General features: G+C 41.0%; 1 protein-coding gene across 1 annotated transcript in view; it reads right to left on the minus strand.

Annotated features, from left to right (window-relative positions):
* Positions 1-13,719, minus strand: part of LOC142663916 (uncharacterized) — a 201,765-nt gene extending 188,046 nt beyond the window's left edge. Inside the window, exons 1-4 of the mRNA XM_075842760.1 lie at positions 13,626-13,719; positions 10,320-10,398; positions 5,702-5,799; positions 5,435-5,549 (exon numbers count right to left, since the gene is read on the minus strand). Coding sequence (XP_075698875.1) covers positions 5,435-5,549; positions 5,702-5,799; positions 10,320-10,335 — 229 coding nt within the window. The 5' untranslated portion in view covers positions 10,336-10,398; positions 13,626-13,719. The remainder of the gene's footprint in view (positions 1-5,434; positions 5,550-5,701; positions 5,800-10,319; positions 10,399-13,625) is intronic.
* Positions 13,720-14,552: the final 833 nt, after the last annotated feature.

A 14,552-nucleotide genomic window follows, 5' to 3' on the forward strand; every position in this document is an offset into this window, starting at 1 on the left:
CACTAGAGAAACACACCCCAAAAATTGTTAAAAGGTTCTCCTGGTTATAGCAATACCATATATGTGGTAGTAAACTGCTGTTTGGGCACACTGTAGGGCTCAGTATTGAGGCAGCGTCTTTTGGCGCCTGGATTTGGCTTGGTAGTAGTATGGTATATGTAATATGTGAGGATTACATCAGGGTATATGTAATCTGTGAGGAGTACATCAGGGTATATGTAATCTATGCAGAGTACATCAGGGTATATGTAATATGTGAGGAGTACATCAGGGTATATGTAATCTGTGAGGAGTACATCAGGATATATGTAATCTGTGTGAAGTACATCAGGGTATATGTAATCTGTGAGGAGTACATCAGGATATATGTAATCTGTGAGGAGTACATCAGGATATATGTAATCTGTGAGGAGTATATCAGGGTATATGTAATCTGTGTGAAGTACATCAGGGTATATGTAATCTGTGAGGAGTACATCAGGATATATGTAATCTGTGAGGAGTACATCAGGATATATGTAATCTGTGCGGAGTACATCAGGGTACATGTAATATGTGAGGAGTACATCAGGGTATATATAATATGTGAGGAGTACATCAGGGTATATGTAATATGTGCGGAGTACATCAGGGTATATGTAATATGTGAGGAGTACATCAGGGTATATGTAATATGTGAGGAGTACATCAGGGTATATGTAATATGTGCGGAGTACATCAGGATATATGTAATATGTGAGGATTACATCAGGGTATATGTAATCTGTGCAGTACATAAGGGCATATGTAAACCGTGTGGAGTACATCAGGGCATATGTAATATGTGCGGAGTACATCAGGTATATGTAATATGTGAGGAGTACATCAGGATATATGAAATCTGTGAGGAGTACATCAGGATATATGTAATCTGTGAGGAGTACATCAGGGTATATGTAATATGTGAGGAGTACATCAGGATATATGTAATATGTGAGGAGTACATCAGGTATATGTAATATGTGAGGAGTACATCAGGGTGTATGTAATATGTGAGGAGTGCATCAGGATATATGTAATCTGTGAGGAGTACATCAGGGTATATGTAATATGTGAGGAGTACATCAGGGTATATGTAATATGTGCGGAGTACATCAGGGTATATGTAATGTCAGGAGTACATCAGGATATATGTAATCTGTGAGCAGTACATCAGGGTATATGTAATCTGTGAGGAATACATCAGGGTATATGTAATATGTGAGGAGTACATCAGGGTATATGTAATACGTGAGGAGTACATCAGGGTATATGTAATATGTGAGGAGTACATCAGGATATATGTAATATGTGAGGAGTACATCAGGGTATATGTAATATGTGAGGAGTACATCAGGGTATATGTAATATGTGAGGAGTACATCAGGGTATATGTAATATGTGAGGAGTACATCAGGGTATATGTGATATGTGAGGAGTACATCAGGGTATATGTAATATGTGAGGAGTACATCAGGGTATATGTAATATGTGAGGAGTACATCAGGGTATATGTAATATGTGAGGAGTACATCAGGATATATGTAATCTGTGAGGAGTACATCAGGGTATATATGTAATATGTGAGGAGTACATCAGGGTATATGTAAGATGTGAGGAGTACATCAGGGTATATGTAATATGGGTGGAGTACATCAGGGTATATGTAATATGTGAGGAGTACATCAGGGTATATGTAATCTGTGAGGAGTACATCAGGGTATATGTAATCTGTGAGGAGTACATCAGGGTATATGTAATATGTGAGGAGTACATCAGGGTATATGTAATATGTGAGGAGTACATCAGGATATATGTAATATGTGAGGAGTACATCAGGATATATGTAATATGTGAGGAGTACATCAGGATATATGTAATATGTGAGGAGTACATCAGGGTATATGTAAGATGTGAGGAGTACATCAGGGTATATGTAATATGGGTGGAGTACATCAGGGTATATGTAATATGTGAGGAGTACATCAGGGTATATGTAATCTGAGGAGTACATCAGGATATATGTAAACTGTGAGGAGTACATCAGGGTATATGTAATATGTGAGGAGTACATCAGGGTATATGTAATATGTGAGGAGAACATCAGGGTATATGTAATATGTGAGGAGTACATCAGGGTATATGTACTATGTGAGGAGTACATCAGGGTATATGTAATCTGTGAGGAGTACACCAGGGTATATGTAATACGTGAGGAGTACATCAGGGTATATGTAATACGTGAGGAGTACATCAGGATATATGTAATACGTGAGGAGTACATCAGGGTATATGTAATATGTGAGGAGTACATCAGGGTATATGTAATCTGTGAGGAGTACATCAGGGTATATGTAATACGTGAGGAGTACATCAGGGTATATGTAATATGTGCGGAGTACATCAGGTATATGTAATATGTGAGGAGTACATCAGGATATATGAAATCTGTGAGGAGTACATCAGGATATATGTAATCTGTGAGGAGTACATCAGGGTATATGTAATATGTGAGGAGTACATCAGGATATATGTAATATGTGAGGAGTACATCAGGTATATGTAATATGTGAGGAGTACATCAGGGTGTATGTAATATGTGAGGAGTGCATCAGGATATATGTAATCTGTGAGGAGTACATCAGGGTATATGTAATATGTGAGGAGTACATCAGGGTATATGTAATATGTGCGGAGTACATCAGGGTATATGTAATGTCAGGAGTACATCAGGATATATGTAAACTGTGAGCAGTACATCAGGGTATATGTAATATGTGAGGAGTACATCAGGATATATGTAATATGTGAGGAGTACATCAGGTATATGTAATATGTGAGGAGTACATCAGGTATATGTAATATGTGAGGAGTACATCAGGGTGTATGTAATATGTGAGGAGTGCATCAGGATATATGTAATCTGTGAGGAGTACATCAGGGTATATGTAATATGTGAGGAGTACATCAGGGTATATGTAATATGTGCGGAGTACATCAGGGTATATGTAATGTCAGGAGTACATCAGGATATATGTAATCTGTGAGCAGTACATCAGGGTATATGTAATATGTGAGGAGTACATCAGGATATATGTAATATGTGAGGAGTACATCAGGGTATATGTAATATGTGAGGAGTACATCAGGGTATATGTAATATGTGAGGAGTACATCAGGATATATGTAATATGTGAGGAGTACATCAGGGTATATGTAATATGTGAGGAGTACATCAGGGTATATGTAATCTGTGAGGAGTACATCAGGATATATGTAATATGTGAGGAGTACATCAGGGTATATGTAATCTGTGAGGAGTACATCAGGGTATATGTAATATGTGAGGAGTACATCAGGGTATATGTAATCTGTGAGGAGTACATCAGGGTATATGTGATATGTGAGGAGTACATCAGGGTATATGTAATATGTGAGGAGTACATCAGGGTATATGTAATATGTGAGGAGTACATCAGGATATATGTAATCTGTGAGGAGTACATCAGGGTATATGTAATATGTGAGGAGTACATCAGGGTATATGTAATATGTGAGGAGTACATCAGGATATATGTAATCTGTGAGGAGTACATCAGGGTATATGTAATCTGTGAGGAGTACATCAGGGTATATGTAATATGTGAGGAGTACATCAGGATATATGTAATATGTGAGGAGTACATCAGGGTATATGTAAGATGTGAGGAGTACATCAGGGTATATGTAATATGGGTGGAGTACATCAGGGTATATGTAATATGTGAGGAGTACATCAGGGTATATGTAATCTGTGAGGAGTACATCAGGGTATATGTAATCTGTGAGGAGTACATCAGGGTATATGTAATATGTGAGGAGTACATCAGGGTATATGTAATATGTGAGGAGTACATCAGGGTATATGTAATATGTGAGGAGTACATCAGAGTATATGTAATATGTGAGGAGTACATCAGGGTATATGTAATATGTGAGGAGTACATCAGGATATATGTAAGCTGTGAGGAGTACATCAGGGTATATGTAATCTGTGAGGAGTACATCAGGGTATATGTAATATGTGAGGAGTACATCAGGGTATATGTAATATGTGAGGAGTACATCAGGGTATATGTAATCTGTGAGGAGTACATCAGGGTATATGTAATCTGTGAGGAGTACATCAGGGTATATGTAATATGTGAGGAGTACATCAGGGTATATGTAATATGTGAGGAGTACATCAGGATATATATATATATAATCTGTGCAGAGTACATCAGGGTATATATAAACTGTGTGGAGTACATCAGGGTATAATAAGAGGGTATAATAATGGGGTAAATAATACAATTATCCATAGATGTGGGTTACGCTGTGATGCAATCCTTTATGCACAGGCCGGTGTCGCACTGATAAATGGTGTCCTTACTTATCCCCCTCTGCGTAGTTTGGGGAATTTTGCTGGGAAAGTTTTGTCCTGGTATAATACGGGCGCCCTCGCTTCCAGCAGATATGTTTGGGCCCTTCTCTTTGTGGTTCCCAAATATTAGAGCCCTGATAATCACCTCCTGATACAGAAGGAAAGTTCCCATCGGACCGGTTCATCTGCATATTTTTTCATCTTCGACTAATGGGAGCCATATCTTTATTTTTTCATAGGACGTAGTGGTTTGGGGGCTTTTTAGTAATACCATTGTGGGGTACATGCAACTTTTTAAACACATTTTATTCCATTTGTTTTAGGCAAACTGATCAAAAAACAGCAATTTTGTTTTAAATGTGTGTTCACTGTTCTGTATAAATCACGTTATCTTTATCCTGCGGGTTATTTTTATTTTATTTTGTTGATTGAGCAGAGTAAAGGCTTATTTTTCGTGGGCGAGCTGTAGTTTTTATTGGCACATACGACTTTTTGATCACTTTTTATTACATTATTTTTTAGCGCTAAAGTGACCAAATAAACAGCGATTCTGGCGGTTTCATTCATTTTTTTTACGGTGTTCACCATGTGATTTAAATAATGTTATATTGTAATAATTCAGACTTTTTACGGATGCGGTGATACCAATTTTGTTTATTTTTTACAATACTTTAAGAGGAAAAGTGGGAAAAGGTTTTTTTTTATTTTTGTACACCACTAAAAAAAATTTACTATTTTTAACACTTTTTATTAGTCCCTGCATGGGGTTTGGACCAGCGATCGTCAGACATACTAATGTATTGAATTATTGTCATTTTTACAGGCTCTAAGTCTAGTGTATGACCAAATTCATACATCACCTTGTAGAGAACTTCTATGTGCAGTCACAGCTCCCTCAGGTCCTGCACTATGTATAACACATTGTCTGACGTGTTACTGTAATGTAGAACTAAGGAGGAACCCCACCTTAACAAACCTCCCAATTCACTTTCTAATATCATTATTACTGACCTGTGGTAACACCTCCTGGAATTTCCTCCTCCACTTCACTCTTACATGGTTGATCGCCCCTCACCCGCTCTTCTTCTGCTTCATGCTCGGCTTTACTATTAGTCAGATCTTCCCCCTGATTTCACATATGGAACAATTCAGTACAATACAGCAGAGTGCGAAGAATCTAACAGATCAACATAAGAAACCACCAAAATCTATGACCCCATGACCAAAAAGCTCCACACCCCCCTATATAGATCTGGTATAGGGCTCAGCTTCATCTACCTGATGATTCTCTGGCACATTGTGATTTTCCTCTGGACAGTCCTGGGAATACAGAGGACTGGGACATTTCTCTGGTGGATTTCTCCTACTGGATCCATCTGTAGGAAACACGCAGTGGCGGAATAGATTATTTACATGGGATGATATGAGAGTAGTATCTAGGTGATTCACTGTGTATAAGATAGCAAATGTAGTTCAAAAATGTAAATATATATTCACCGCCTGATAGAACGATTAAAAATAAATTTTATTATTAAATTGATAAAAGATATGGCTCAACCAGCCATTATTTCCAGAAGCAGGCAAAAGCAAGTGATTGGCGACAGTAGAGGTGTACCAGAGTGAACGAAGTTTCTCAAACACTCCAGGACCACCCTCCCTGCTTATTGTATAGTATTTCGCTACACCCTTGCCAATAGATAACAATCTATCCAGATCCAACGCGTTTCAGCAACACATCAAGAGTGATGCCTCATCAGGGATTACTAGATAGCAAGTTCAATTAGAATTGTTAGATTTCAAAAAGCTGGATAGCACTGTATATGTGCAGATTTTAGCCTCCAGACGCGTGAACGGCTCTGATACAATGACCGCACACGCGCCCGGGAAGCTGCAGGCTTATACGATTGAGAGCCCGCCCTCATTCCAATCGTCACCGGGGCACCCGCCAATCCGCATGTAACACGCACATTGTGACGTGCCGGAGGCGGCGCCTCACGATACAGACGACCAATGAGGGTATCTGGACGACAAGCGTCCATAGTTACTTAGGGGACGCTAGACGCGGCTCCTAAACTGCTGTCAACATCAAAAAACAAGGAATGGATCAAGAACGAATGTCCCTCCTATCACACATAGCACTGTCCCCAAACAAGCGGGGCAGTGTGAGGTGGAAGAGATATGTATCACGGGAGTCGTCAAGAGGAGACTGACCCCCAGTAATTCCATAGTTGCCTAGCAACTTATCGTTACCCTCCTAGCCAGGGATCAGACTCAGATAGAGGATGGATATAGCCCATTATCCCAAGGATTCTGCATAGCAGTCCTATACGAGCATCCTCCCAAAAACGGAGGATGCCCGGCAGAGGAGAAACTCCCATACATGGTTGCTCCCTTGATCTCAAGGCGCATACAAAGTGAATAGAAAGGAAAAAAGTCAGCAAGTGGAGAACAATGCAGCCACAAATCGCAATAGAAACCGCATAGTGTGAACAGGGACTGAAATACCATTTATCAGTCAAAATATAATATATTGATATATTCACAGAGACATCCCAAATTCTCAGAGATGCCATTGTCAGTCAAAATACTATATGTTGGTATATTCTCAGGGAAAACTGGGAGTAACCAAAATCACAACTTGTCACAACTAGGCACACATAGCTCGACAGAGAGGAATGAGAAATAAGAGGCACAAAGTAACTAGAGAAAACAAGAATAGGAGATTTGTTCATTCAGTCCATGGGGATTAATGGTCTGCATCCTAAAAATCCATTCAGCCTCCTTTTGTAGAATTTTCTTGTCCAGATCCCCCCCTCTCGCGAGCGGTCTGACATATTCAATTCCCTGAAAGCCAAGAGCAGTAGCATCCCCATCGTGACAGGACCATACGTGTCTTGATACCGGGGTGTCCACCTTCCTTCTGACATCCCCAATGTGGTCACGGATCCTTCTCCTAAACTCCCTTTTTGTTTTACCCACGTACTGTAGACCACATCTACAAGTAATCATGTATACAATGCCTTTCGTTTTACAGTTGATGTATGATCTGTTGTCAAATGTTTTACCAGTTTTCGTGCTTTTGAAACTACTGCTACATATAATGGACACACATGCTTTGCATGTTCCACATCTATAGGTACCTTTTAGACTGTTCTCCAACCAAGTACTGCATTGTGCCTGTGATAGTAGATGACTATGAACCAATCGGTCCCTAAGGTTCCGTCCCCTCCTGTATGTAATAAGCGGGGAGTCTCCTACCAGGTCCCCCACATCGGGGTCTGCCTTAAGGATGCCCCAGAACCGCTTAAGGACTTCCCTCACCTCTCTACTGGCAGAGTCAAAAGTACCGATCACTCTGATCGACTCTTCCTCCACTATCTTTGGTTTAGGGTTCAGGAGATCGTTCCTGTTGCAACCCAAGGCATTTTGATATGCCCCTTTCAGTACATCCCTGGGGTACCCCCTATGTCTGAATCTATTCTCGAGGTCACGTGCAGATACCCTAAAGTCCGAAATGGTGGAACAATTTCTCCGTGCCCTGAGATACTGGCCCTTCGGTATTCCTCTCTTCAGGCTAATTGGGTGCCAGCTTTCCCAGCGCAGTAAGCTATTGGTCGCAGTCTCTTTGCGGTACATATTCGTCTGTAACATCCCTGTGTCAGTTTTGGAGATCAGAATATCCAAAAATTTAATTTTGGTGTCTTGGATTTCAGATGTAAAAAATAGACCCAATTCATTGGCGTTCAGTATCTCCACAAACTCCTGAAAATCCCGCCTGGTCCCTGTCCACAAAATCAGAATGTCATCTATAAATCTAATCCAAAGTAAGATAGATGATGACCATTTATCCATAAGGTCACTGAACACAACCTCTTTTTCCCACCACCCCAGGTAAAGATTGGCAAAGGTAGGTGCACAGGGACTACCCATGGCCACTCCTCTGAGCTGGTGGTAAATCTTCTGATCAAATAAAAAGAAGTTGTGTTCTAGACCAAATCTCAACTGTTCAATGGTAAATTTATTATGGGCCTGATATTGTATCCCTTTATCCATTAGGAAATATTCAATGGCTCTACAACCCTGATTATGTGGGATGGAGCTATACAGGGACTCAACATCTAAAGATGCCAACAAAACATCGCCATCGCAGCGTATACCCTCCAGTCTTCTCAGTACATCCATGGTGTCCCTCACGTATGATGGCAGGGACACCACGAACGGCCTGAGGACCTGGTCCAGGTACAAACTCGCATTCTGCGTAAGGCTGTCAATCCCCGATACAATGGGGCGACCTTTCAAGGGATTCACCCCCTTGTGTATCTTGGGCAGGCTATAAAATGTTGCCATTTGAGGGTGCTCCTTAAGTATAAAATTCATCTCTCTGTCATTAATGAGATTGGCTGATTTCGCTGGACCAAGGATGTTCAAAAGTTTACCTTTAAAGTTTGCAGTAGGATTGCTGGTAAGTACCCCATAACAATTGCGATCATCAAGGATGTCATGGCACATCTTTCTATATTGTGGTCGATTCATCACCACAATATTCCCCCCTTTGTCAGAGGGTTTTATAATGATATTATCATCTCTTTCTAGAGATAGTAGGCCAGCCATCTCATTGCTAGAAATGTTAGAACAGTGTTCTCTTTGGTTGATCAATTTTAGCTGATCCTCAACCACCTTCACAAAGACATCAAATCGGTGTGTTGTCACTTAGGGGTGCATATTTTGTAGATGGAACCCGTAATTCGGTAAATGGGCCCTTGCCCTCCTCCCTGTGACCCTCCTCCCACAAACCCTCCAATAGTCTAAAATGTGGGAGATCTTCCTCCATGATGCCCAGCTCAAGACATTGTCGTTTATTATGCATTTTAAAAAACTTTTTCCATTTCAATTTTCTAGCAAAAAGATTCAAGTCCTTGACCCAAGTAAAGGGAGCGACCATGTATGGGAGTTTCTCCTCTGCCGGGCATCCTCCGTTTTTGGGAGGATGCTCGTATAGGACTGCTATGCAGAATCCTTGGGATAATGGGCTATATCCATCCTCTATCTGAGTCTGATCCCTGGCTAGTAGGGTAACGATAAGTTGCTAGGCAACTATGGAATTACTGGGGGTCAGTCTCCTCTTGACGACTCCCGTGATACATATCTCTTCCACCTCACACTGCCCCGCTTGTTTGGGGACGGTGCTATGTGTGATAGGAGGGACATTCGTTCTTGATCCATTCCTTGTTTTTTGATGTTGACAGCAGTTTAGGAGCCGCGTCTAGCGTCCCCTAAGTAACTATGGACGCTTGTCGTCCAGATACCCTCATTGGTCGTCTGTATCGTGAGGCGCCGCCTCCGGCACGTCACAATGTGCGTGTTACATGCGGATTGGCGGGTGCCCCGGTGACGATTGGAATGAGGGCGGGCTCTCAATCGTATAAGCCTGCAGCTTCCCGGGCGCGTGTGCGGTCATTGTATCAGAGCCGTTCACGCGTCTGGAGGCTAAAATCTGCACATATACAGTGCTATCCAGCTTTTTGAAATCTAACAATTCTAATTGAACTTGCTATCTAGTAATCCCTGATGAGGCATCACTCTTGATGTGTTGCTGAAACGCGTTGGATCTGGATAGATTGTTATCTATTGGCAAGGGTGTAGCGAAATACTATACAATAAGCAGGGAGGGTGGTCCTGGAGTGTTTGAGAAACTTCGTTCACTCTGGTACACCTCTACTGTCGCCAATCACTTGCTTTTGCCTGTTTCTGGAATAATGGCTGGTTGAGCCATATCTTTTATCAATTTAATAATAAAATTTATTTTTAATCGTTCTATCAGGCAGTGAATAGTATCTAGGTGACCCTCAAAACAGGTTTGTCTTTACAACGAATGAAAGTCCCCCCCCCCTCTTACACTGCTGATCAGCCATTACATCCGTCTCCTCTTGTGCTTCATCTTTAACTTCAACCTTAATATGAATCAGATCTTCACCCTAAACAGACAAAAAAGAAAAAATGTAAAATGAAACTGGGTTCAATGACTTTATAGCAGAGTTGTAGTTTGGTTCTCCAGCACACGGGGCAAAGATTCAGTTTGCCCCCCCCGCCCCCAACATCTCTTTCTACCTCGCCATCATTGCTTTCTCTACCAATCAGTGAGGTGTCATTTATATAAGTAACTCGAGTATTTTACATCGTACATTTTACAAGCGATATAAATTCTAGAAGGGAGTTACCAGAACAATAAATGAAAATAGAATAATTTAAAGAGGTCAGTGCCGGACTACAACAGATTGTATAACGGAGGCTAATGAGACTACATGGTGACATAATGAACAGCCTTCTCTCGTAGATAGTGTCACCCACCCCTGTAGTTACAAGGTTCGGATAGACTTAGGTAATGGTGTGGGTGCATTAGTAGGGGGCTAACCCGATCCAATAGAGAAAAAGTACTATGCACACCAATATGGAGTTATTTATCCAAACAAATAATTTATTTATTTATAGCCAGTGACAGTGCGACGTTTCGGTCAATACCATGACCTTCCTCAGGCACTATAGAATTAACAAAATTTATAGAAGTATAGATTCCGTAATAAGTGGTACAGAATGTCATCAGTAACAATAAAATCAATTATGTACAGATCACAGATGTATATAAATCTTCATATGAAGCAATATCAGTAGTAAGTGAGTACTGTAAGATCTATGTGACACAGGTTACTGTAGTTCAAACAAATAATGAAAACAAGAAAGAAAAAAGTAACGTTTTCACTGAGTAAAACACACATTGTAGATTTTCAGCTATGCATAGAACAGTGCGTTTTGTACAGAAAAAAAATCTTACATTGCAAGGAGAGGTTGCCGGTCATCAGACAAGACATAAATGTTCAATAACAAAATGCTGGTGGTAAATGTGTAATAATTAGCAATGTATAGTAATCATCTGAAAAGGTGGAAAAGGAAAATACAGGCAAACCAAGAGATATATAGACCAGTATATATAGTTGACAAGTAACAGTGGATGGATCTAGGTATAGAAAGTCTGGTCCATAGTATAGAGATGTGTTATCAAATGAACCACATAATTATGTATAGGGAATTTACCTTTCGTCAATGCTTTATCCTGCGTGGATGGCGCTGTAAGCTTGGCGGGTAACCGCTATAGTGTGGCGCTACAGGAATGTCAGAAAACCCCTCTGTTATGTATCCAGCTGTGCAGTCACATGGCGTGCTTGGAACGCACATGTGAAACGCACCATGACCGGATGTTGTCTTTCAGACCGGAAGTTGTCATAGCTATATGCAACGTGCTGCTCGTAGCCGGTGTGTGTACACATGGCTAATTTTCATATTGCCTATGTTAGAACGGGGAGAAGAAAACCACAGTGCTGGGAGTACCAGCTGACTAGAAGGTAAGACAAATTAATGTCAGTTCAAACATGTTGTTGCTAAATGTTTGTTTGTGTAGTAGAGAGATAATAGTGCAGGAGTGAGTGCATGGAAGTATTAGATCTATTCAGAGATGATTGGAGGGATATAGAATCGGACTGTACGTCATCTAGGAGGAACCATGTCAGGTTGAAAGGATACATGGGTATGTAGTGTATTTTTCTTCCAGAGAAACCTTGAACAATGATTTTAAGTCTGCAAAAAAATTCTAGCTATATCATCTATACTAACTACTACCAATTTTTTTGCAGACTTAAAAATAATTATGTGGTTCATTTGATAACACATCTCTACATCTCTATACTATCAACCAGACTTTCTATACCTAGATCCATCCACTGTTACTTGTCAACTATATATACTGGTCTATATATCTCTTAGTTTGCCTGTATTTTCCTTTACCACCTTTTCAGATGATTACTATACACATCTACAATGTGTGTTTTACTCAGTGAAAACTTTACTTTTTTCTTTCTTGTTTTCATTATTTGTTTGAACTACAGTAACCTGTGTCACATAGATCTTACAGTACTCACTTACTACTGATATTGCTTCATATGAAGATTTATATACATCTGTGATCTGTACATAATTGATTTTATTGTTACTGAGGACATTCGGTACCACTTATTACAAAATCTATACTTATATAAATGTTGTTAATTCTATAGTTCTTGAGGAAGGTCATGGTATTGACCAAAGTGTCGCACTGTCACTGGCTATAAATAAATAATTTGTTTGGATAAATAACTCCATATTGGTGTGCATAGTACTTTTTTTCTACCCCCCCTGTAGATACTGCCACACCCCGCCTTGTAGATACTGCTATAAAAACAGCCCCTACTTGCAGATCCTACCACACCGCTCCCTTTGTAGATACTGCCAGACACCCCTAGTAGATAGTACTACACCCCCCTTGTAGATAGTGCCAAACACCCCCCCTGTAGATAATGCCACACCCCCGTTGTAGATACTGCCACACAGCCTCCCTTGTAGATACTGCCACACAACTCCTCTGTAGATACTGCCACACAGCTCCTCTGTAGATAATGCCACACAGCTCCTCTGTAGATAATGCCACACAGCTCCTCTGTAGATAATGCCACACAGCTCCTCTGTAGATAATGCCACACAGCTCCTCTGTAGATAATGCCACACTCCCCACTGTAGATAGTGCCAAACACCTCCCTTGTAGATAGTGCTATACTCCCTCCCTGTAGATAGCGCCATTGGGGCTCCCTTTAGTAGTGGAATCCCTGCTCTGTCTGGAGGAGCCCCTGACGTCACTGTCCATATATGGATAGTGACGTCAGGGGCTTCTCCAAGAGCGGAATCCTTGGCCAGAGTGTTTTCAACAATCTGGCCGGGGTTTTTACTCCAGGAGGAGTCCCTAATGTCACTGTCCATATATGGACAGGGGTGTCAGGGGCTCCCTTTAGGAGCGGAATACCTGGCCAAAGCATCGGCAACTCTCTGGCCAGGAATTCCGCTCCAGGAGTAGTGAATGGCAGAGCAGGGATAGATTCCTGCTCTGCCATAATATTCAATTGTATCTGCGCCCTGAGGACGCAGATACAATTGAACATGGCAGTTGCCGGGACACGTCTCGGTAAATCTGGGACTCTCCCGGCAAATTCAGGATTGATGGCAACTATGCCCGTGCTGCCTAGCCCGGCGCCCCCCTACCTTCTTTCCTATTTGTGCCCAGGGCACATGCCCCCCCCGCAGCTTTATAGATATATTTTAAAGAAAGCTTAGCGCCATCTACCTGATGATTCTCTGGCACATTGTGATTTTCCTCTGGACAGTCCTGGGAATACAGAGGACAGGGACATCTCTCTGGTGGATTTCTTCTACTGGATTCATCTGTTGGAAACACACAGTGACTGAATACATGACTACTGTATATCTGTCTATATATCACCCACTTCCCTCTACATCTGCAATTCCATGTTTAAATAATCAAAGTCTAAAAGGTCGCGTCCTGAGAATTGCAGATACAGTTTAAAGGATATTTGCAGAGGATATTTATTAAGAGCTCCCTGCCAACCAAAGAAAAAAGTGCCCTGGTACGCCCTGGAACAATGACACCTCTGCTTATTAGGGAATTCTATATTTCAAGAGAGGGAACCCACAGTGAAGACACTTATCTTTTATTAGTCATACAAAGTACCTGTATTAAGGAAAACAACTACTCCAAGTTTTCTCTCCACAAGGGGTGGGAAACCACTGAGGTGTTGGAGGAAGCTCTACGGTTTTATAACACCAAGTTTCCTTTTACCTGGTGCAGTTATGAAGAATGAGAAAATAAAAATATATGATTACATTTAGTTAAAGAGGCTCTGTCACCAGAATTTGCAACCCCTATCTGCTATTGCAGCAGATCGGCGCTGCAATGTAGATTACAGTAACGTTTTTATTTTTTAAAAACGAGCATTTTTGGCCAAGTTATGACCATTTTTGTATTTATGCAAATGAGGCTTGCAAAAGTCCAAGTGGGCGTGTTTAAAGTAAAAGTCCAACGGGGCGTTTTTACTTCTTTTACTAGCTGGGCGTTCTGACGAGAAGTATCATCCACTTCTCTTCAGAACGCCCAGCTTCTGGCAGTGCAGATCTGCCACATCAGCACCAGAGGCTACAGTTGATTCTGCAGCAGCATCAGCGTTTGCAGGTAAATAGCTACATCGACTTACCT

The sequence above is a fragment of the Rhinoderma darwinii genome, chromosome 1 (assembly GCF_050947455.1).
Source record: "Rhinoderma darwinii isolate aRhiDar2 chromosome 1, aRhiDar2.hap1, whole genome shotgun sequence".
Taxonomy (NCBI): Eukaryota; Metazoa; Chordata; class Amphibia; order Anura; family Rhinodermatidae; genus Rhinoderma; species Rhinoderma darwinii.